This window comes from Melanostigma gelatinosum (genome assembly GCF_949748355.1).
Source record: "Melanostigma gelatinosum genome assembly, chromosome: 4".
Lineage (NCBI taxonomy): Eukaryota > Metazoa > Chordata > Actinopteri > Perciformes > Zoarcidae > Melanostigma > Melanostigma gelatinosum.
Genome location: NC_136637.1, coordinates 11246806 through 11271069, shown reverse-complemented (window position 1 = coordinate 11271069; position 24264 = coordinate 11246806). Strand labels below are relative to the sequence as shown.

The window sequence follows — 24264 nt, the reverse complement described above, 5'->3', positions numbered from 1 at the left end:
GTCTTCGCCTCATACAATCGGGGCTCTGGCTTCATCACCTCCCGCCACCAGATCAGCCATACAGGTCATGTTAATTAATCAGTGTGATGCTACAGGAACATACAGCTCGTTTCATCTGGAGGTCCAATTGACCAGAGACTCTTGGAAGATCCAGTGCGAAAAGTCATGTATTCATATAACAGTGCATGGACATCATAAGGTTTTACTAGATGTTTTGTCATGTAGGCCTAGGTAGGGTCAGACCCCCCCATCCTCTCTAAGTTACAGCCACGTTAAACCAGCAAGAAGTTAGTTCTACATCAGGAGAGACATTTGAAACCACTGATATGAGCTTGGAGAAGCACCGATTAAATTATATGAATTAATATTTGGAGCCTATTAAAGATCCTAGCTTGAGCCTTGGTGTCTTTTGTCTCTACTGTTCTAGACTTGAATGGATGTCATGTTGCATTTCACGTTGAAATATTCAACTCTGTACCCTTTATCCAGCAGTGCATGAGGTCAGCAGCTTTCAGTTTTTTCAGGTCAGATTCTGTTTCTGTCGAGGAACATATAAAAAAAAAAAAACAGCATGTAAGAAGTCAGTCACACACTCAATTGGCCATCAACTATTCTTTTTGGTTTCCTAGACTTGGACCATATTGCTGCTGAACTTACATGTGCACGTCGTACACTGGGAAGAGTGTGGTTCACGGAGCTTCAGCGAAGGAGGAGGCAACATACTGGTAACTGTAACGTCATGACAGGGATGACGACTGAGCTCCATCTGCAGGATGTTGTTCAAAATGTCTCCCCAGAACCTTTGGCAGGTTTGTTTCTTTCCCTGAACGGTTTAAGGACAGAATGCACAGCACTGATGGGCTCCGTTGATAAAAGACTAGAATGAGAAGGCGCTCATTCACTCTTGAAAAAGTGCTCACATTTATTTTGAAACTCCTCACTGCACTGATGTTGAGGAAGCTGAAATTGATACTGTGTTAAATGATTTATGGCCACTAGGGGGCAGACAACTAAAAAACAAGTCCTCTGTGTGCAAACAATAATAAGAATTTCATCTTTCATGTTATGCTATGGTTCTTCAGCTCCTGTATGTACACAAACCCCATTTAAAAGTTAGAGTTTCCAGGTGAAGACAGTTGCCTCCACATATTTATCCTACGTGTCCTGACCAGTTAAGTGACCTTCAGATGTTTTAAACTTGAGATGAAACCAGTTTAAACTGGAATATATAGCTTTGGTTCCTTGATGCCATTCAGAGGACAGCACACTGTTTCTTGTTCGTTGAACCTGAAACCTAAAAAAGGTACCACATTTAACACCTGCTTACATAAATCACACTAAATATGACACTGCAATATGGCTGAAAACATAATTAATGCATTCAAATGTCAATAAAAAGCACAACTACGTATACATTAACGAAGATATTCACTTTGTTCAGTATTTCACAATGCATTTATTCCCCCCCCACATTTAAAAATACCGTTGACTAAACATAAGCAGACAAGACAGTGCATAGCTGCACTTCTGTACAACATTTATGTACCTTGACATAAATAAAAATCGATGAACATCGGTTAAGTAAAAAGTCTGCCTCGAGATCAACTGCAGATGTACAAAATAATAATTTTACAAGTTTTACAAAGTAAGCTCCCCTTTCTCCATTCCTCAACATTTACATCCCAGTTGAAAGCTTTACAGGAGAGAGCAAACACAATTAGCTCACTGTACAGAAACAAACAGCCATGTTTGTCTAAATCAGAAGGAAATTCATGAACTACGTGTCCTACATGTTGTAGTTTGTGAATTTTAACATCTTGCCCACCTGCAAACAAGATAAAATGTAATCACATTTCTCAGCCGTTGATAAGTTTAGATTTGAAGTGTTTTCCTCTGACATTCACGTGAAATGATGTAATACCACTGGGGGGGGGGGGGGGGGGGGGGGGGGCACAATGAGTCCTGAACTGGATTCATTGAATCTGATATGCAGATGAAGTCTCCATTTTAATTTTAGTCGTAAAAGGCTTTTTGTACTGAAATACATCATCGACAAGCTAATTTAGACTGTTTGTAAAAACATTCATGATTAAAAGGAAGCAGATTTCCCTCTTTTGACATTTACAAAAATAGTTTGGCAACAATCAGCTTTCTAAGTTCTCAATGATCCACCTTTTTCAAGAGCAAAGCCCTTTGAAAAAGGGTCCGTAAATGTACATGATTTACCATTGAAGTCATGACTGCTTATTGTCTGATAATATTTCAGAACAAGTACCGGGACTCATATGGTAGTATTTTCAGACATCTGATTCTCCACATAGTAGTAGAAACTAGGATATTACAGTGAAATAAACATTTAAAAAGGTTTCTCGTTGCTTGACGAATGATACCCACTCTTCTTTAAGCTCTTCACAGTCTCCTTATATCAATAATAATAATAATAATAATCTGGTGCTATAGCCGTTAAACGCTTCACTTTGTCCTGCAGTCACTCGGTGCATCCGTCTGGGACGGCGCTGTAAACACGAGCCTGAAGAGAGTTGATGAGAGCATTCACATTTAACGATACTGGATATGTGCGGCTGTAAAACCAAACAATCAGAGAGACATCTATCAGATTTTTCATAGTTGCCTCTATGAAATGAATCATGTTGATCCACGCTGACAGCACAGTTTGTTATTTATGAGGCTGCCGTTCGTGGTGGAACTTTCTAATAGTTCTGTTTTTGTGTTTCAACACCACAAAGTACAGCCTCCAAGTGTGATACACACATAAAACTACAGCAGCAGTCTTTATATAATACCGTAATAATTGTTCCAGGGCTGTTGTAATTCACTAAATGACAAAAATACAGGTGTTTTCTGGTCGTGCAGTCCAAAACAGCCAACTTTATCTTCGTTAAAACAGACGGTGGTGATTTCATTCCCTGCTGGAGAAAAGCGGAGCAGCTACGGGTTCCCAAGATCCTACGAGCAATGTCAGCTCCAAACCATCTCAGCACTGTTATGTATAAATAAAAGAAGAATTATTATTACCGATACTAGTTGGTCTCTGGGAAGGCCAGAGCGCACCGACCCCACAGAGCTCGTATTCCTCCAGACTAAATGATGTGACAGTGTTTGTAATTTGTCAGAGAAGACAAACACAGCGCACCAAAAAAAGATTAATAACCGCACCGTCCCCTCACCCACATCTAGCAGGGAAAAACAAGCTCACAGGCTACAACTGGCACTTTTACAAAGATTTAATTAACGAGCATTGTCCTTACAAAATAAATGAGCAGAAATAATACGTTGATTTTTAATGCCGAGACATTTGAATCACCAAAAGAAAAGAATAACCTTATATTGTTGCAGTGAGACGCTCAGCCTGCAGAGGTCCTACAATAAGAGCAAGTGACTGATGTTTCCTAAATTAAATCGTTCTTCAAGCAGTAAAAAGGTTTTCCAATAATAAATGATTAGTTAGCAGTTTTGCAGACGGAAAACAATAGTGATGATCAACCTTTTTCAATTACAGTTGAATCCTTAATTGCAAGAGCAAACCTGTGATTCCATGCATGCATCTGTCCCGTTAAAGTAAAACACAATCTGCAGAACAAAAGTTGTGGTTTGAAGATGTGCAAACTGGAACCAGGCCTCTGTTTAAAAAAACTAAAACACGCAGCTTTGGTTCAGGCTGAAAAAGAAAACCAGGAGAGAAAATCTCACTCTGCCCGAGAAGCTTCGCAAATCAATAAATACCAATAATCAATTTAGAAAATGGTTCTTCATCTCAAAACTATGAATTGTAACATCTCTATTACACTTGTACATGGTTAGTGCCTAAGAAAGATGAAACATGAGAATTCCTACAGTACACTATGCATACCGACGGGACGCTTTGTTTTGGTAAATCAAAAAATGTAACTTTTACATTTATGCTCCACGATAACAAACGGTGAACTGAATCGTTACGTTGGGGAGAAGGACAGATGTGAGGTCACTGTGAGGTCATTGACAGTTCTGGGTGAAGAACTGGTCTCACTCTGAAAGTGTATCTTAGTTCAAAGACATGGAGGCTGAGTGTGTGTGTGTGTGATGAAAAGATGGCAGTTAAAAACACTTGCTGACAAGTGTGACTGAATGTTAACTGATCTGCTTGTGCAACAAGTATTCGAGCATCAGCTTCTTGTGGACGCGATGTTGGGAATTTGGGCATTTTTGTTCATCAGGCACTTGTAACTTTGAGGGACGTTGGAAAGTGAGTGCAGTCTAAATGCTACAGTTGCCATGCTAACATGCGCACAATGACGACGCTAACATGTATCATGTATAGTCACCATGTTAGATTAGCATGCTAGTATGCTAACATTAACAGTAAACACAAAGTACAGCTGAGGCTGATGGGAACTGTCATTAGTTATGCAGGAACTCAGTTATGGACACAAGTGTTGGACACACTTTGACCTGCTGGTGGCGGCGCTAGAACAATTCATCCAAAAGTTTAAACAGTATTTCACTTAAAACCACAAATATCAACCTCTTGGTGGCACCAGAAGAGAAGTCAGAGTGATTTATCATCTGGGGACCATGAATATCTGGTGGTGGACGAACATTGCCGTTCATGAAGCCACGGTGCTAGCACGGTGAAAAACACCTACTTAGTTTATTATTATGTCATCAGGCCGAATCTACAGTTTCTTAAGTGAGCGTCTGCTGAAGTCCCATCTGCAACACGGTTCATCCACTGAGGACAACGAATCAAACATATTGTTTCTCCTCACATCATTACAGGTGCCTCATGTAGAAAAATGACGTATGTTCAGACCTTCCACTGAGATTTGTTTGGAACAGAATGTAACATGACTGTTGTTTCGGTGCAAGTTAGCGATCACATTTAATAATTACAGCCGAGAACCTTTTCTCTGAAAGTATACAAAATAACCCAAAATCCAAAATGATCTCTGGTTGTGAAAACAAAACATTTCCAGACAGTAAGGTGCAAATCATTCATTACTACCTTCTGCATGTCCAGCTGCTGTGACACATTTCTGTGCGTGTGTGTGTGGACAACATGGCTGAATCTGTCACCAAACTGTCTGGAAACAGGAGATTTAAGTTGTGTTTCCTCTCGGACCATCACATACAGGCGGTACCAAACTAATCAATGAACAAGGACACAGCGAAGCCGTCAGAAAGTGAAGTTTAGAAAGGGAGGAGCGTGGGAGAGGTCACGTCACTGGCCATCTCATTCTTCCTATCCACAACAAACAGCACTTGCCTTCAGTCTCGTGTTTGGAGCCGGGCTGTGTCCCGCTGCTGGGGGGGGGGGGGGGGGGGGCCTACACAGTAATGTCTGTGACAGCCCCCCAGATCGAGGACAGACTCCTCCCTTCACACCACGTACTGGTGGTTGCTGTTGTAGTTTGTCGTGTAGGCCTGCCGGCTGTACTGGAAGTGGTCGGTCAGCACGTTGTTCCAGTTGTGCTGCTGCTCTGAGCCGTGGGGGAAAGTCACTGACCCGTTGGCCTGGACCTTCTCCAGCGCCGGGTTGTCAAAGGACACCAGGTCCTGATTGGTGCTCGGCAGCTTCTTCTTCTCCTTGTTAGCGTCATACTTGGCCTGTTGGCAGAGAAGGGCAAATGGATTTTAAATGACAGGGTGTCTTTGGTTCTCTGGCACTGCACAGTGGATCCTAAATAGTTTGGGTCAAATGTTTCTCCAAGAGGAAGCGTAACTTAACGTTTTACATTTCAGTTGGACGGAGAGCGAAAGATAAAGAAACTGCTTTCTGGCAGTTTAAGAAAGAACAAGTGTGAATGGACGAAAGTGCAGCGAACATAAACAGCACAAAGTGGCAGCTGGTTGCTCTGGAAAAGAATGCATTATTATGCAAAGTTACCACAAAGTAAGGCCAAGGCATCAAGAACAACTGTAAACTGCAGAATAACCTCCATAAATGTCTACAACATCATCTCCTGATATTAGTTTGTCACACGTACACTGGTGGAGATGGCTGATGAGTTTTCAGTCAAAGAGGAACAACAGAAGATAAATTATGCTCGTCTCCTTTAACTTCTGCCTCTCCTCTTTCCTAGTTCCAAGTGGTCAGGCTGACTCACCTTGTTGTAGAGGAAGACCCCGACAATGGCCGTCATCATGCCCATGACGTTTGTGAGGGAGACCGGGTTGCGCAGCATCAGCAGCGAGATGCTAATGACCATGATCCTCTTGGTGGCGTTGGCGACGGCGTAGCTGAGCGGGCTGACGATGTTCAGCACGCTGAAGGCGATGACGTTCTGAGCGAAGTTGCAGAAGCCACTGATGAGCAGGAGGACAAACGTACCCGTCCATCCGGAGACGTCTGCCTGTAAGGAAAGCAGCGAGGGTCAGGCTACGTTCAGGGTCATGAAACAAGCTCCCACCACCGCCACAGGCGGTGTAAATGTCACGAGAAAGACGGTACCGCTACTCACCAGATCTCCGTTAACAAGAAACACCGAGAGATCCACCAGAACCCAGGTGGGCACCATGAAGATAACAGCATTAAAGCCCAGGATGTTGAGCAGCCTCAAGTGGTGGATATTTGTGTCGCGCAGCACCTTTACAGAGGCAGGATCAGTTCAGAACAATGTGGTAGAAAAAGAAACAACTGCACTAGCGAAGGAGAGGAAGATGTATAGAATTTTATTAGGTTTTTATTGTTACGATACTTCCTGTTGTCCACTCCGACATTAATAAATGTGATTTTGCTCTTTCACTTTGATGTTATAAAAACAAAACGATCACGGAGTCAGAAGGACGATTTGTGCAAGGGTCAGTAAAATGCAGCAACCGGACACATATGGTCATAATCTAAAGAGAAACACTTTTAGGATGATAGTTATGGGTCACATGTGGAATCGAGTTGCTCTTCCGGCCACTTCCCTTTTAAAACACACAGTCACACACACACAACTTCACAAACCAGGACGTCCGTTTCAGGTGTTTCACAGCAAACCACCAAGAAGTAATCATGTTTCATTTACCCTCCTCCCCTCATCATGTGGCACACACACACACCGGCCCGACAACGAGTTACCTTCTTGGAGAAGATGTTCTGCAGAGAGAAGCAGAGCGTGGCAGCCAGAGCACTGATGAGTCCGGAAACATCAAAGGACAGCTCAGTGGCTGTGGCCAGCAGCACTCCTCCAATGATGGGGATGAGCGACACGTAAACCTACGACGAGGACCACAGAGACGGAGGGCAGAGTCAGCGGAAACCAAGAGAAACACTGTATAGTTTATATCAAAACATCGTTTGAAAAATCAGGGATTGTTTCCCCAATCAAGGTAATTGTTTGTAGCACCCCTCCTCAAATGAGTGAGAAAATAAAAGTTGTACATTATTTGATCAACAACAAATCATTTTCACAGAACCTCTGGTTTTCTGCATAGAAACTGTATTTCCAACATTCCCCTGAGCCTTAAATTCAAAGCACAACCTCCTGAAGAAAAGTGGAAATACGAACCCCTCTATCTGAGACCACACACACACCCCACAGGTCTTATTTGCATTTTGAAAATGTTGGATCACGATAAATGAGACATGCAGTTGTTATAAAACCCACTTATGCATCCACTCACTCACCCACTCTCCTCTCCTCAAACCAACCACACGAGACACTGAGAAAAACCTGCTCTGACACTTTACTGCCATCAACACATCACACTGCCCTCAGCTTTATTGTCCATGTAAGTGGTCTCGTACACAAAATTCAGAAAACACAAGTAACATGTATCTGTGGACTGTGTCTTTAAGCATCTCTCTCCTTTGTGGGTTGATGATTAAACATTCTCAAACAGGATATGCTGCGAGAAACAAACTTTGCGTAACAACTTGTTAAACACAGCTTAATACTATCTCCTGCTAACACACCGATCACGCTGATGGATCAGATGACTTAACTCGGCTGGTTTTCTTCTTTGTAACCTTTAAAATGGAGAGGCCTCGGCTATTTCGGCGGAGACACAGATTTCTGTCCTATTTCACGATTCCCAACTTATTTGGGAAATTCATCCTGAAGGCTTTTTGCACTCAAAAGGAAAAGTTGGATGATACGAATGTTTAGTCCTGCGTACTCTGTTCTTTAGAAAACCTACAGTGTCCACTTTATTAGGTACACTTGTGCACTCTAACGCAATCCAATACAACAGGTCTACCATAAGCTCTTTTATGATGCTTGTTTTTACGTCATGTGGCTGCTGAGTATATTTTATACACTTTATGATGTTTGAACATCCGTCATTTAACAAAGCCGAGTCCAGTACAAACACTCAACTGAGATGCATCGTTTTTTTACAAAGTAGTAGTCAGTGGTCTGACGGTTCTTCAGTACAGCACAGAGCGGCCTGCTTCTTCTCAAACAAGATCTCTTCTCTCTCACTCACACACACACACACACACACACACACACACGCACACACACGCGCACACACGCGCACACACGCGCACACACACGCACACACACACGCACACGCACACGCACACGCACACGCACACGCACGCTCCGGCCTGTGGACCCGGCCTGTCTGAACACTGAACTGTACGGGAAACATGACGAGCTGATGTGAGGCTCAGCAGGTTTCCTCATTCACATTTAGCAAACCTAGACTGTAAGATGTAGCTTTATTCCAGAGATGTCAAATGCTGTAAACGTTGCCCTCATTAAGCAGATTTAACAGGTGAATATGGATGACTTGTGAAAATAAGACCTGACCCCCCCCCCCCCCCCCCCGGCAGCGGGACCCCCCCCAGGGACTAACATGTAACACGAGACGCAGTACTGTGCCACATCACCACCGCTGACACGCGGCCTGAGGCTGGAACAGAGCGGGCCTTGTGCCTCGTTTGCCGTCGGACTGACTCACCTTTGTGGTTTGCTTCTCCTTCATGATGATTCTTGATAACAGCACCACCCATATTGGCATTGTAGCTTTGACTGTGTGAGGAAAGAACAAAAGAAGTATAAGAAGCAGTTTGTAATGCCATTCAGCAGCATCAGGTAGCACGAGAGTAAATATGTTTGGAGAATGAAATGCTCCTACGTCAAACACAACACTATTGCACGGCGTCACCGAGTGTTTCTGGTGTGCGTTACCAACAACAATGACCGAGCTTTACTCAAGATTGGAGACACCCTGATCATTTAAAAAAAGGATCAACAAGACATACTTTCAGACCGGGAAACATCAAAACTAGATTCAGCACTGCCATCCACAAGTGAAGCAGCTTTCAAAAGTTTAGAGATATATTGACATTACAACTGTGACTCTCAAATAGTGTCAGAGGTCAAAACAGATGAAAGATACTTATATCTGAAGTCTATTTACCGTACTAGGACTATTATATAAGTCATAGTTACACTCAGTAGCCGGTTTATTTTCTACATCTAGCAAATGCAGTAAATATGAAGGGTGTAATGTTTATTTAAGAGGCTGGAGTTGTGTTATGGTGCAGTTGAACTTTATAACATTGGTGGTGTTTCAAATAGGCGAGATGAGGGACAATGTATTTCGGTGGGGCAACCGCTGAAGTGAGCCTCGCACTGGTTTCCTCAACACAGCACCAGTGGGATTTCTCCTCTGGATTTTGGAATATTGCAGAAAATAAGCTCTGAGCACAAGCTTATGATACTTAATGTTTTGTGCAGCAAGATTATCTTCATAAGTAAAAAACACATTGATAAATATTGAAGCGTAAATGCAACCACCAGAAGATAAACATGTAACGTTGAGCTAGTTAAGGCTACGAATGAACTACACCACTGTGGCTTGAGTACACACAACGAGGCTGTGAAGGCGGACTTGTAGGCCTGATGACGTTTTGTCGTCTCATTTAGCCAGCAACTGCCTTTTTTAAGACACGCAACAGCTTTATCGTAGAACAAAACCCACTCTTAAAAAAACATTGACTTTGTGACAATAATGCTCAATCATTTCTGGGTTTTAGGAGTCACTCTTTATTCCTGTCAGCCCATTCTTACCATGAGGGTACACTTCATATGAGAAACACCTCTCACTATAACACAACACAGCTCAACAGCACCACAAACTGCAGCCACCAAAATGATCATCAGGTTGAATCAACACCTCTCGAAATAGTTTCAACTAAAAATGTATTGTACATTTCACATTGTCACAGTCAACGTACAGATGGGAATTGATGGAATGTTTTCACTTGAGTCGTTTTAGCTGCTAAAACCAGTTAAGACTGACTCAGATTGTATTGACATGGCAGTGACAACACCCAAATTAGGTGCTAAAACAACCAGGGAGCATTAAAGGGGTGTAGATGGGGTACAATTTCCACTTCATTATGTAAAGCAGTCTATTAATAGGCGCTACTGTCATGAAGGCTGTTTCACAGATTCAACCATAAGGTAATGATTGAGGCTCTAAGTTGTGATGCTTTATACTGAAAGGTGCTTCCTTTATCAAGTCTACACGAACTGACACCGAAGTAGGGAGGACAACAGTTTAGCAACATCTCATCACACACTGCTGCCGCCAAGAAGACTCCAAAGTTGAATGAAAAACTGTTTCAACGTAAACTTAACATGATAACCGCCAAGGAGGATTTAATGGAGGACTGTTGTATCAGAGTGAATTAGTTTCAGCTAGGTGTAACGTTAAGTTAACAGAGTATAACTTGCACAAGGACAGCTAGCGTTATTAAATTCCACAGCTAGTAACCCAATAGTATTCCACATGGTCTATCTCAGGACAACATCTATTAAATAAATTAGGAACTGAGAGCCTGCAGTCAGAGATCACAGACCGCAGTACAGGTTCAGTGCTGGACCCTCCTCCTGACGTAACGTTAGCTCGTGTATCAGCCCTAATTAAGTTGGCTAACGTTAGCTAGCTAACAGCAGCTAGTTATAAATGCTTAAATGGAGCCTAAAGCTGACCAATTAGTAGTTAGAGGACCCACGGTGACTCCATTAACTTCATGAAAGCCTGTCTGTTCACGACCTCCACCACGCCACACCACCGCGGGGCCCACGAGCTAGGTAAACGTTGGTGTAAGTTGTCCGGCGCTAGCTGCGAAGCTAACATCAGCTGACGGTACGGACACATCATCAAGTCACCCAGGTGGCCTCACGTTATCACATCGTATGAAGTCAAACGGCCCGTACTCACCGGTGTGCGCGTATGAAACCGGTACTTTCCATATGCTGAAGTGTGCCGACACAGATGCAAAGTATTTCCCGAAAGCCAAAGGCAGGATGTACCACTGGTAGTACTTGCTCGGCAGTTCTGTTTTGGGGACACCCCATGCCCGCAACAACGGCGGCAGGAAGACGACGATAGAGATGATGTGAAACAGGGAGACCGTGACCGGGTACGGGAATCCATTGAGGATGATTTTGTTAACGATGTTGCCCCCCGAGCTGACTGTGTACCAGCCCACACACAGGAACACTATCCGGAACCCTTCCTTAACAGGGGGCCGGTCCGCCGCAGCCATCTTCCAGCGCGGAGTGACGAGTCACCGGCGATGTGCCTGTCTGGCTCATTGGGGGAGGGAGGCGCCCCGCGACTACCAACAATGAAGGGTACGCTTAGCTTCCGGTGGCACGTTTCAGAATAAAAGCATTTTTAAGGACGTGCGTTTATTGAATTTATCTGCTGTGAGCTGCATTCAAAATGGTAGATCTTGGCGTTTGAATTCATATAATCAACCATTTAAATATAGATTAAAATAACAAATAAAAACAAATGCATTTAAAACTTTGAAACGCCTAAGAAGCGATGACCCATTCCCTGAACGTGTTCAAAATGAAACTCATTGTGAAATAGCTAACAATAATAAATATACATAACCATGACATTGTGAAATGTAGGCTCCTTGTATTTTTTTCAGAATGTCCTTTTTCGCATGAGCATAGGAATGTTGTTGCCAAAAAGAGTGATGTGCATGCAGATTCTGCACTGTGGAAATTCATTTGCCAGTTAGGTTAAAAAAAAGTAATTGCAAAGAGCAAGCAATAAACAAGTACAAAGAAGACAATCACAATTTCTTCAGATTTTTTTATTAACACATATCAACATGTCCACTTAAAGGACTAAGTAGCAAATATGTTCTCTTCTGCATTCAATGGAACACAAAAGGCTAATTTCTGTACATTCACTAAGGCTCCGTCTTTAGGGAAATCACAGGTTTCCATAAGGCAAACAATATCTACAGGAATGATATTAAGTACTTTATCCAGCATGTCAATTTATTTCTCAGTTCGTCCTGACAGTACAAAGATGCAAGCTGGTAGTATTAACCGCTCTGCCATTTCAATTCATATTTTATAGCCTAAATACACAGTAAAGGGAAAAGGCAAGTATAAAATAGAGTTCACATTATCAGAATGTGTCATTTTGGAGAGTTTCCTGTGTTGGACTGTCACAACACTGAACCAATTCTGAACAAAACCATCTAACAAAAATGTTTGTGTAGCCTGAACATGTATATAAATCGTAAAATGAATATGTAAATAGAAATAAATATCATACATGACAGCCACATTTCTTGATCAGCAACATGCATTTTTTCAACCCCCATACCAGCCTCTCTTTCCCTCACCCCAAACTGCACAGTCACATCTGACAGTTTACTTTATCGAACAGCATTTAGACCCAACAACACAAGAACAATATTCAAAAACTGACTTGTCAGTTACTTTTCAGCTAAAAGTGGCTGCACAAGACAGTTTTGCAATGGGTAAACATCTGTTCTAAGGATGTAAAGATAAACATTTTGCACAGCAGTAGATAGCTGTTAGTACCAATGATAAGATAGCATTTATTTCAGCTTCAAACTGCTCAATAGCCTTCAAGATGCACGAGTCAGCGTAACAAAAACATCATTGGCAGACTGCTCCAATTATGTTACGTACTACTCTCTATTGAAAGGTGATGGAGTTGATCGAGTCCCATTTTCTTTTAAACGTTAACTACAAATTGATCTTAAATTCAAAAGAAATAATACTGCACTATGGCCTAAATGTACGTGGCATGTAGATAACAGGAATAAAATGTAGCTGTGCAGTTTTATGTGTTGTACTCTCCCATACGAAGAACGGCCGGTATTGGGAACTCATTCTGTATCGAGTGTCTGTTACTGAACAGCTAAATGTTCAGCTAATGCATAGCCTCAGTTCTTCGTGCTGTCCTAACACAATGTTCAAAAACTCCTAAAAACACTGATTACACCCCCACTGTGCTCCACACACACAGATTCCACTTTCACCAACGGTGCAAAACTGCAGCATACACTGAAATAAAAGTGCCTTCACACACACAGAGTTGCTCCGCTATACGATGAAGGCAGCTCACAACCCTACCTCCGTTTCATTCCAGACAGACGTACGGCAGTATGTTTAACCTGCTCTCGTCTGCGTGCAGGTCTAAAGAGATGCACTCTGTCCAATCATACCAAGCACCCTTTGTGTCATAGCAGCCGTTCACCCCAGACCAGTGCTGCTTGTGTAATCTGTTCAGGTCCTCGTTGATGACCTCTCTGCTGATCCCCGGTAAATCCCTGGCTGGGAGCTCTGGTGCCAGCACATGTGTTTTCTTGACATCTGTACTTCGGGGCTCCTCTTTTTTCAAGAACTCGGTCATGAAAAAGTGTGCACCGGGGGTGTGTGCGCCAGACGACGTCAGCACGTTGCTTTGCTGGCTGAGGTACGACTGGATGATTTCGCTCCTCGACAGCTCTTTCCAGTCAGTCTGCTGGAAGGGACTGGGAGGGACTGGTGGAGTCTGCTTTGGCTGCTCCGACCACTGAGGCTCAGGTCTGTGGCCCAGGCTGACACCCCCCTCCTGGCACGACTCCTTATTCAAGGAGGATTTTATCTGTCCTGTTACAGGGTCAAATGTCAGTCTCCTGTCTTTTAACCTGACAGGTTTAGTGCCATCCTCTACGGTCTGGCCATCTAAATTGATCACATGGTCCTTAGGCCTGTATTTCTGTCTTTTCCTTTTCTCCGTATTGATAACTGCACCATCATCTTCCAAACTAAGCACGTCACTGCAGGAGGAGGCACAAGACTTGAGAAGAGACGTAGTCGGAGGCCTGCTTTGAGAATCCAAATCTGAACCGGCTGTGTGCAAACCCTGAACACAACCAGTGAAAGGCTGAGTGGAAGGCTCCGGCCCAGAGGTGTCCACAGACCCAGGCCTCACAGTGGGGCTAGAAAGAACCTGTGACTGTGCTGCACTCTGTTTGACACCAGCTTCCTGCTTTGGCGGTTGAGGACTGTGCAAGGAACAGCGTGGGCTTCTGGGTCGACACTGGCCCCCAGAGAAAGCTTTCTCCTGTCTGGCTTGTTGCTGCAAAACTGATGCTTTTAGCAAAGAAGAAGTGCTCGGAGGCTTGATGTATCCCGGGGCACTTGGATGAGGTTTTACAGCATTGACTGGGATTTTATTTACCCTTTCATTGTCCAAAGGCTCAGAAATCTCCCTGTCCAAAGACTGATGTACACGAGTATCTGTCAAAATTTCAGAGCTACCACCAATCCCATTGGTCGGCAACTGTTTGGAGTTGTGAATTTTATCATTAAGAGTTGTTTTGGATATCTTTGCTGGCAAGAGCTGTCCTTCCTTCTGGTCACCCTTACGTTTCCTGTTACTCGGTTTCTCCACCCTCGGGGAGTAACAGTTGTTGAAGTCGTTTCTGTTCTTCAACTCTGGACCCGTTTTACCTGATGGTGTGGTGGCCGCTGTAGTGGAGATGCAGGGATGAGCACCACCATTGGAAGACCACGATGCGCCGCTGTGTCCTTTGGACAACGCCTCACCCTTTCCCGGCTCAATTAGCTTCTGCCAGTTTCGCAGGAGCTTCTTGGCCCTTTTTGCCAGGTCCTCATTCTTGGTTTTCTTCCGGACATCGTTGATGAGCTTGCCGAGACGGGTTTCCTTTAAGGAGATAAGATTGATGTTAAAAAGCAACTATGACCACGCAGGATTTAACTGCATGTAGTTTTGTTTTCACGTACTGCAAGTGTGAATGTAACCCACCTCCAGTGCCTCTTTGGTGATTGGATATTTCTCCAAAAAGGAGATCACCTCCATAACTACCACCATGTTGCATATCTGCTGAAAAGATGCATACATTTATATATTACAATACTGAGACATCAAATTATTGTCAGCGCCCACGCACAGTTGTTTATATGCAGATGTTGCAATGTGTGATTCATAACCTCACAGGCCCAACTAGCCAAAGTTCTCCAGAGAGAGAGAGAAAGGCCGTTAGAAGGTCAGAGGCTTGATTTGAATAGACTTTCAGATGTGCACCTGTATGTCAAGAGTACTTCTACTGGTTTCAGGCTCAATATGACAAACTGAGATTGCATGCAAATTCACCATTTTATCCCACAAGAACATAGAAGTGCTTTACTGTGGTAGTGACCCCTTTAATATCTCCGATAGTGACGGACCATTGCAGGCAATGTGGTTAATCAATGAGGACTGGACACTGGATTTGTTTTTAGGATTTCTGCTCAATTTTAATGTTATATGAAGTACGTTCAATTCGCTGGACTGGCCCGAGAACACATTCCTGTGAGATTATGAATAGACTTCACGATAGAGGATGTCATATCCCCCCCCTCCCTCAACATCTGTATGTCATGCAGAGGATATCTAGAGGCAAACCTCAGCTCATTCAGTGCTTAAACCTTTGAACACAGCAGTGCAGTATACATTATAATACAGAAGGCCATGCTTGAATGTCTCCAAATCAGCAACTACCATCTCTAGCTTCAGTTAGTCAAGCTTATAAAATAGCCGTATTTTTTTTTTTTTTTACAGCATCTTTCTTTGTCTGGCAATCACCAGAGGTATAATATAACTGCACAACTTAAAAGTGCTGTAACATGTCATCATAATCTAATCAACTGTTTGATAGAGAAGAGTATAGGTGATAATGTAATCTATGTGAAGATCATCCCTGAAGCCCCAATTAATCAACGTCTCTGTCACTAAAGGGCAGAACCTCTGGGTGTACCGTTACACTTCCTACCTGGTAGCTCAGTTTAGCAAGTACCCAGTCTTCTTAAGCTAACGTGGCTACATCAACATTAGCCAGCAGGAGTCAGACAGCCAGGCGCTGGAATGCCCAGCATGAGTTACTTTAGCCAACTAGTGATGTTAGCCAGCTAATTAGCAGGAACATACTATAACTCGCCATTCACTGCCTGCCCCCCACTTTGTCAACCCAGAGTCGGCTTGGCCTTGTTTGTCTGCCTCTCTGCGCCCAGTCTGTTCTCTGGAAACTAGCGGTTATACTCACATTGCTCTGGCCGTCGATGGCCTGCAGCAGCCGGTCTCTCATCACCTGCGGAGTGGCTGTAGCCGCTGTCATCGCCCTGCGGTGTCGCGGGTCAGGACGGACTCAAGACAGTAGAATCCCCCGAAGAGGCGGCGGTGGAGAACCTGCCGACACTCACAGGCCCAACGGAAGATCTTCTCTGGGAGCGAGCACCATGTTTTATGATGCTTTTTATTTTTTGTTTTCATTCGCTGCCGTCACGATGTAATAATTCGGACGACGAGCAGCCAGCAACCTCTCCGGGTATCGGCTACCCCCCTCGGCTGGTAGCCTGCTCCTCTCAGGTCTTCTCATGGGGCTTTTTGTGAAGAGCGCGCGCAGTGCATGATGGGAGAATTTTACGGAACCAATTGTTCACATCCGATCCGTTCTGTGAGAGACCCCCCACGAGAAAGATGTCGCGTTAAATTAAACAATAGTGTGCTCTGCACGACAAAGGGTCTTTGTGTTTTGTTTTTAATTAATTCCTACGTTTTATACCGTAACATGTTTCCGTCACAGGTTTCAAAATTATATTTTTAACGTGCAAATATAAAACATTTATAACAAAATATTATGCAAAATCTTTCCTATAAAGATAGATTTAATTTCTAGATAAGATAATAACTGCAATTGTTATTCAGGCAAAATTCCTCTTCTATAAATGTAAATTAAAAATAGAAATAAATGAATATTACTTTGCAACCATCTCACCCTTATTAAAAAAAACAAAAGCTGGCAAAACCTTATTTCTTATATACACACACACACACCCACTGTGTATATCTCTTTTCTTTCATTGTCACTTGATGGCACTGTTGCCTCGTTGGAATTTGAAAATATATATATATATTTTCTAGTGTTTTGATCCGACACCACAATAAGAGTGTTTGTGACCTCAAAGAGTGAGTGGAGAAATATATCTCTCGAGAAGTGGTTCGAGGCGGCTACACACAGAACTTAACATTCATTCATTTCCATCCATTACTTCACATTCCAACAGACAATGGCTTCTAACCCAGGACCTTTTTGCTATGAAGAGACAATAACCATTTGCTTATTTTTGTTACATTTAATGGTCATTGAGATTCTAAAGTAGCAGTTAGAATTTTAATATAAAATATATTTGACGGCAAATTGTACATTTTTTTGTATATCAACTGCCCCAAACTTTACAGAGTAATAAGTGTACAGTACATACTGTATATAATTGGTATGTAGTATATATAAAGTATTGTCAATTTATGACTGACAAAAAAAAACTGTACTTTAGGTGTAATGAGGTCAGAATTGGATCACATATCCCTTCTGACAATAGACAAGCACATCCATACAAGTCAATTAACAGACATTGGATAAGAAAACTGTATTTGTATAGTTAATAAGGACACATTTACATTGTAGGGAATATACATTTACTTACAGCACGTGCACCAGAATAAAGGAAGTCTTATTTTTTTTTAAAGTCTGCATTAACATTCAGTATCGACCAACACTACACTAGAACATAACAGCTGGTGAGTAAATGTGTTGATGTTTGTACAGAGGAGATGTAGAGTTCATTAAGTGAATTCATCTGAATTGTGACAGCTGTGCAAGTAAAAGAGATGATCTTAGTAATTCACAAGATTCTCCACCAGATTTGAATAGTTTGCTGACTGCGGGACCCTTAATGATGACACACAGGTAACAAGTCACATAAAAACATGTTTCATCCTGTCAGTGAAGGTTATCCATCATTTTCAACCCTGCTGTTTCTTTTAAAAGCAAACTGGCAGGCTGGAGAAAAAAGCTCATGTTCTATAAAGAAGCTCAGCGAAGGCAACGGGTGCTGGTGCAGTTACAGCTTGATCAAAGTACAAATGTAACAACTCCTGTAAGACAAAATAAATACAGCGATTCATGAATTCCTGTACAGCCAGAAGCAGATTTAAGATTTAGGGTTGTAAAGAAAATGTAGCCTAATTACAGTTAAAAGGGCCAAAAGAACAGCAAACTCAGATTAAACAGAAGTTTATAGAATCCTCCTCGGAAAATCAGCATCCTGATGGAAGTCCAGTCGCCACAAATGTTGATCAAGACCCAAACAACCTGTCAGGAGTGAAGACGATCAGCCAGTTAGATAAGAAACAACTTCATCAATTTCTAGGATTCTTTAATAAAGTATTCTGGGACATGTAAGGAAACACAAACGGAAGCACAATTAAAGAAGGAGGAATGATGGAAGAAGGGAAATAGACTTGCAAACATAAATATTAAAAAAAATATTTTACGCATTACTTCATGAGTTAAATGTATTTGTACTACAAATATTATGGCTGTCAATGAACCTATTAATACAATCTGAAAAAATTACTTAGTTGTTGAAGATCCCTTTTGGTTTAACTACATTTGGATTATGGCTTTAACCCCGAAACATACCCTACCCTAGCCAAAGACAATTTAATATGGTCTTACTTGAAAATGTGTCACATTAAATTCTTAATACAAGGTATGATATTTCTGTACTTTTACAGAGAATGTTTTGACTTAACATAGTCAGAAAGTTGACAGAGAGATTATTCTTTAAAGAAGAACGCTGGCGTTTGCGTTTTCTCTCGATTTGTCAAACAAACAAATTCCATATGAAAACCAACACAGCATTAATCCGTGTCCCAGTACTTTCTGACTTCACTACCCTGTCTGCGGCACCCCTAGCTCATTAGGCTATGCGGAGTAGTGGGGTGAATACCACATTGTTGATTTTGGTCTTTTCATGGGATTTGTTGAGAGTACGAATTCTATCCTTAGAGTGACATTTGGGGACAAAAACTGTCAAAATCCCATCAGCACAATAATGTAAGTGCTTCTTAAGACATTGCAGCCTGTTCACTATCACAACCAACCGTTACATGTCTACAGTAAGTTGATTACTCACAGGACCATGCAGAACATCATGAAGATGTTCCATAGAGCGATGAAGATCCGAAAGTATCGCAGGCTGAGCAGAAACTCTCTGATGTTGTCACCTAAAAGACAGATGTTCATGGCTGAGCTTTGAGAACTGCATTTACCTGGCACACACCTTTTTGTGACCTCTCTCTCTCCAACACACACATATACACACCTGTTGTTTGTGATCTGGACTCATCTCCAAATCCTTGAGACTCCTTCCTTTTGCTGCAAAACACCCACAGTTAAACTTCAACTGGTTGCTTTGTAGCTCTGATGTGAGGTTTTAAACTGTGTGACCGTAACGTTGATACTCACAGCTTGAAGTTCAGCACAGCCCCTGCATTTACCAGTAAGGTCCTAGAGAGCACAGAGAGACAAACTGTGTGTTGATAGGTAAAGTTAATAGTGTTATCTGAGCTAATGCTAGCTGGTGAGCTGGCATTAGCACAGAGCTAGCTTGTTATTTAGCTAGCTTGATACACCGCCATCTAACCAGCAACTCATTGCAAAATAACACACATATTTTCTATTAAATACAAATGTATATCTCAGCGAAACATGTCAGAAACCGGAAAAAATACCCGAATATCAACAGCTCTCCGATCATTTTGATAACATCACATCACAGAGACGCCTCACTTCCGTGGTCGGTCACGCAATCAGGAATGTGACCAATGACGTCTCAGAGATCTGTGTGTGGGGATTGTTGCCCAGATGACGGCTTGCCAGGTTTTGTGCCGCCGACGTAGGAGTACATGTGGTTTCAGTTATAGCAACAGTACAATGAATGGTGAATAAGACGAATGTACAACAACATACCGCATCTGAAAATGATACCTGAAAGACTATATTTAGGGAAAAAACACACCTTAAATGTATGTGACACCTGAGCGTCACCTGCAGGCGAGAAACGGTAACAGCAGCAAGTTGATCACTGCAGAAGTAGATTTTTGGTTTTATAGATGCTTTTTAAAATTCTGTTCCATACGATAAACCATACCTCTGTATGATACTGAAACGCTAAACGACTTAATTATCCATTTCTATATTTATTTATTACAGCTGGACCCTGTCGAAATATATCCAACCATTTTAGGCTCCAGAATCCCCTCAAAACCTTTTGGATAGTAACGTCAAAAACAGTGAATTATTTAGTTATGAACTTTAACTGTCTTTGGTTTTACCACACAGCATAAGTAAAAAAACAAAAAAACATTTCATTTACCCAATTGAATACAATAATCAAGAGCAAACATATTTGGCAGAAGCATCTTGCTGAACACATTTGAATAGCTCTTACTTCAAAAATAAGGACGTTAAGTGGAATTCAGATGGATGACATTTTCACCCATCTAATAAAGCAAGCATGTTTAAATGGAAATTTGGGAGCTGGAAGACTTTCAATTTGACGGCTTTGATGCCCCCTTGTGGTTGCAGAGATCATTGCTCTGATTATTGTTCACAATGATTATAAGCAAAAATAGAAAGATAAATAAATGCAATAAATTCTAAAATAGAAACAATTCGGTTGCTGATTATTTATGTAGGTTTCGGTAGTGCTGCGCCTTTAATTACAACCTGTCTGCATCATCTGAAAGAATGTAAACAGCGTGTGTCAACAGCCACATGTTTGCTGCAGCCTCGGTGCAGGATCTGATCCGGGTTGCGGGATGTTTTTATAAGAGCGGATGAATGAGTCTTTACACACAGCGTTTGGTGTAAACACGACCGGCAGCGCATTGGACGCGTTTTTGCGGCGCGTCAAAAAAACGACGCGTCCGGTGTGAACGCACCTCAAGGGAATTACGAGTCAATATTACGAGAGGAAACCACAACATGATGGAACATGTTACGAAGGGGAGCGATTTTTCAACTAAATTGAAAGACTTTCCTGCTATCGAGGCGGTGGATATAACGTGAAGCAACTATTGTCCTCCAGACATCCTTCTACTCAAGAAAACAAATGAAAGCATTCAAAGTATTGAGGCATACCACCTTTTTTGCCAGCGGTTGTGTGCACGACCTCGGCTCCAAGGTGCTTTTATAAGAGCGGTCCTTTGGTTTGCGCCAGGGTCAGTGGCTTTTCTTTTACTGTCCTGTGAATTAACGTTAGGTAGCTACACTGCAACAGACAAGCACGCTGCGGTGCCTCTCTATACGTTACACGTTACGGTTGTTTACTTTACGTTACTAGATGCGAGATAAAAATGTCCTGCACAACGGAAGAGTGCCCGATGCTGTCACATGTGAGAAGGTGTGGAGCGTTAAATGTAGATGTCAATGCTTTTGCTTTTGTATACGGTGTATGTACATGGAAATGACTGTAACTGTCCATTTCTAAAACACAGCTCTGCAGATAACAAGGAGAAAGTAAGATCAAACACTGCAACTAACGTTACAATTTCTACTGTTTGTGTTGGACTAAGACAAGCAACACAAATTGTAGTTGCAATGTCATATCTTAAATTTGCCATGTTATGGACCGCAGAAGCGTGTGTTAGAAATGGTCAGTTCCTTGCATTTCCCTTAGTAGTGCAGTCATTTATTATCGGTATGCTTTTTCACTTTCCTGTAGCTCCTGTAACTCTTATAGACCTGTCCTCAGCAAAATCCCTAAAACTATAAACTGGGCGACGCCATCGCTGGGAGGTGAATTGAACAACTTAAGGTTGAGAAACCAAAACATATAAAATGCCAAAGTAATCTAAGGAATAGTGTGTGTATGTATGTGCATCAGTGTGTGTATGTGTGTGTGTTTTACATTCATTGGCCTATTACTGTTAGAATTATTCAGGTGTGGGTGTTGTATCTCAGAAAATTACGTGGATGGACAAACAGTGGTTTGTGGACTCACTGAGGCCATGGTTGGATACCCATTTCGTCGTTCCTTGAAAAAGCAAATGCAGTTTTGTCAGTTAGAGCCAGTACCAGTTGAACAGAGCTCCAACCTCAGTCTTCCACTGATCCAAGGCAATAAGAGGCAGTTACGGTTAAGTTGGGGTTAATGTGCTGAACAACGTAAACAATTGTGAATGAATGTTTTTATTGTTGTGGTTGTATGCCAATTTGCATGGTGTGCGTGTCTTTTTTTGGGATTATTTAGTTTTATATGCTTCGATATATGCATCATTTATTCTCACGTTTTTACTTTTTCTCCTAGTGGGAGACAATATGAGGCAGATATTATACGTATTCCTTCTTTTCTCCTCTCCTCTCAGGCGTGACAAAACAACAGCAGAGTGCATCTCACACCATGACTGACAACCATGACTTTCAGGTCCTTGTACGAGCCCTGATCTCCTCAACCTCATCAGACTACAGGGTGCAAGATCTCCTGCGGGTCTGGCACCTACAAATAGGTCACCCAATGCAAGAAGTTAGCCACCGATGAAACGGTGGCTTTAAAAATCCTCTGAAACAAGAGGTGCATTGAGCAGGCCAGGAAAGGGTGCAACATAAATTATATTTATCAACATTTCCCTTGTGTAGTATTTCAAAAATGCATGACATTCACATGAAAACTGTATCATCTCATGCAACAGGAGGTGATCCTTGATCAAAGATGAAAGAGCTCGACTCAGAAATGTTGAACGTCGTCACATGGAATGACTCCCTCATGTATAAACGCTGTTATTGTCTTGAGATTGAGAGGCTAGACACCCACGGTGCAACGAGTTTGTTTTTGAAATACCAAAAGTTGTCACACAACTTGACTGTTCTTTATCTCTTAAACACATGTAATCCCGGTTGCAAATTCCATCAAAATACATCTCTGTTCTTAAATTACCAGAGTTTTGAAATAGTTAAACCCTAAACAACATATATAGATATGTAAAATCCTCAAGGTGTCAGATGCCGAGGCTAATATTTGTGACCGGGCGGGTTTCGTCGATTGTCTCACTAAGATGCTGCGGGTGTATGCTGCTCAAAGTATTCATCTATGATGAGAAGTCACCTATATCGACAACATCCTCCAGTAAGTGTGTGCTTAGATGCTGTGTGTATCATCTCCGTGCATCTTTTTCTGTTTGTTTTCATTCTGGTATTTGTTTTTCTTTACTTTTCCTGTCTTTTGATGTTTTGTTCCTGATTGCTTTAATAAATAAAAAATGTTGAGAAAATTTGAGAAGAATATTGTGATGGTTTTGAAAAATCACTCTGCTATGACTCCAAGTGACCAGCTGGTGGCGCCCGTGTTCCACTATCAAACAGCATTTCCCTCTTATTCCACTTCACTCACGGCTATCAGTCAAGTTTAATGCACCCTATCTGCAGAAGCAGCTGCTGTAAACTATTATGCGAGAGAGCTATTACGTCAGTAAACAACAACACAATAAATAAACACATGGCTCATGACCACATCATTTAGTGAACTGGGAGTAAATTGCCTTTATTCCTCATGATTGCTCTGGCAGTTGTGCTTTTATTGTACCGACTGACATGTTGCGATGTTCCGTGCAGCCTTACAAAACGTGGACTTGCTTTGGGTGATTTTGTTTTATTTAGTTTTTGGGTTATTTAGTTTTGTAATGGATCATAATTTAAAGGATGGCTATTTTGCTGCATAATGACTGCTTTTACATCGCATTTTGCTGTTAATAGGCCTAATAATGTGCTATTTGGATCGAAAGGACTTGTTATTGGATTTTTTTCCCCCCCACTTACTGGATACATTCAAGATCTATACTGGTATCCACAGTACAATGTAGTATTATAAAGATCTCTATAGATACAATATATAAATGCTGTTGACTTGCACACACTTGCCTATTCATTTAATATAGTCAGGCTGAACTTGGCAGCTTTCCTGAGCTCAAAATCATGTAAGAGGACCGCTATGTTCTCCTTTTAAATGACTGAAATGAAAGTTTACAAACTCATGTAGTGGAAAATGTAATTCTAAATTAGTATCTCCTGCTTTGAGATCATTACTCTGCTGTTACTTGTAGCCCACGCAGGGTTTAAACCCTTTAGAAATAAGGTATCTTCACTGT

General features: G+C 42.0%; 3 protein-coding genes across 4 annotated transcripts; all 3 read right to left on the bottom strand.

The window, feature by feature from the left end:
• Positions 1-1952: 1952 nt before the first annotated feature.
• Positions 1953-11507, bottom strand: LOC306776235 (solute carrier family 35 member E1-like). The gene is made up of 6 exons (XM_079266858.1): positions 11167-11507; positions 8893-8963; positions 7064-7201; positions 6459-6584; positions 6105-6350; positions 1953-5604 (listed from the first exon to the last, which is right to left on the bottom strand). Exons 1-6 carry the CDS (start codon positions 11492-11494, stop codon positions 5377-5379), a joined length of 1137 nt encoding a protein of 378 aa, XP_079122984.1. The 5' UTR covers positions 11495-11507; the 3' UTR covers positions 1953-5376.
• A 647-nt stretch (positions 11508-12154) lies between these two features.
• LOC306777041 (mediator of RNA polymerase II transcription subunit 26) lies at positions 12155-16605 on the bottom strand. 2 transcript variants are annotated; one of them, XM_079267994.1, is made up of 3 exons: positions 16319-16605; positions 15043-15120; positions 12155-14940 (listed from the first exon to the last, which is right to left on the bottom strand). In XM_079267994.1, the coding sequence occupies exons 1-3, from the start codon at positions 16388-16390 to the stop codon at positions 13369-13371; spliced, it is 1722 nt and encodes a 573-aa protein (XP_079124120.1). In that variant the 5' UTR covers positions 16391-16605; the 3' UTR covers positions 12155-13368. The 2 variants fall into 2 exon arrangements, with proteins under 2 accessions (XP_079124120.1, XP_079124121.1); XM_079267995.1 differs by having other exon boundaries at positions 15043-15117.
• Positions 16606-17687: 1082 nt separating this feature from the next.
• On the bottom strand, positions 17688-19949 carry smim7 (small integral membrane protein 7). Its single transcript, XM_079267531.1, has 5 exons — positions 19852-19949; positions 19586-19627; positions 19443-19495; positions 19254-19344; positions 17688-18427 (listed from the first exon to the last, which is right to left on the bottom strand). The coding sequence occupies exons 1-5, from the start codon at positions 19875-19877 to the stop codon at positions 18412-18414; spliced, it is 228 nt and encodes a 75-aa protein (XP_079123657.1). The 5' UTR covers positions 19878-19949; the 3' UTR covers positions 17688-18411.
• Positions 19950-24264: the final 4315 nt, after the last annotated feature.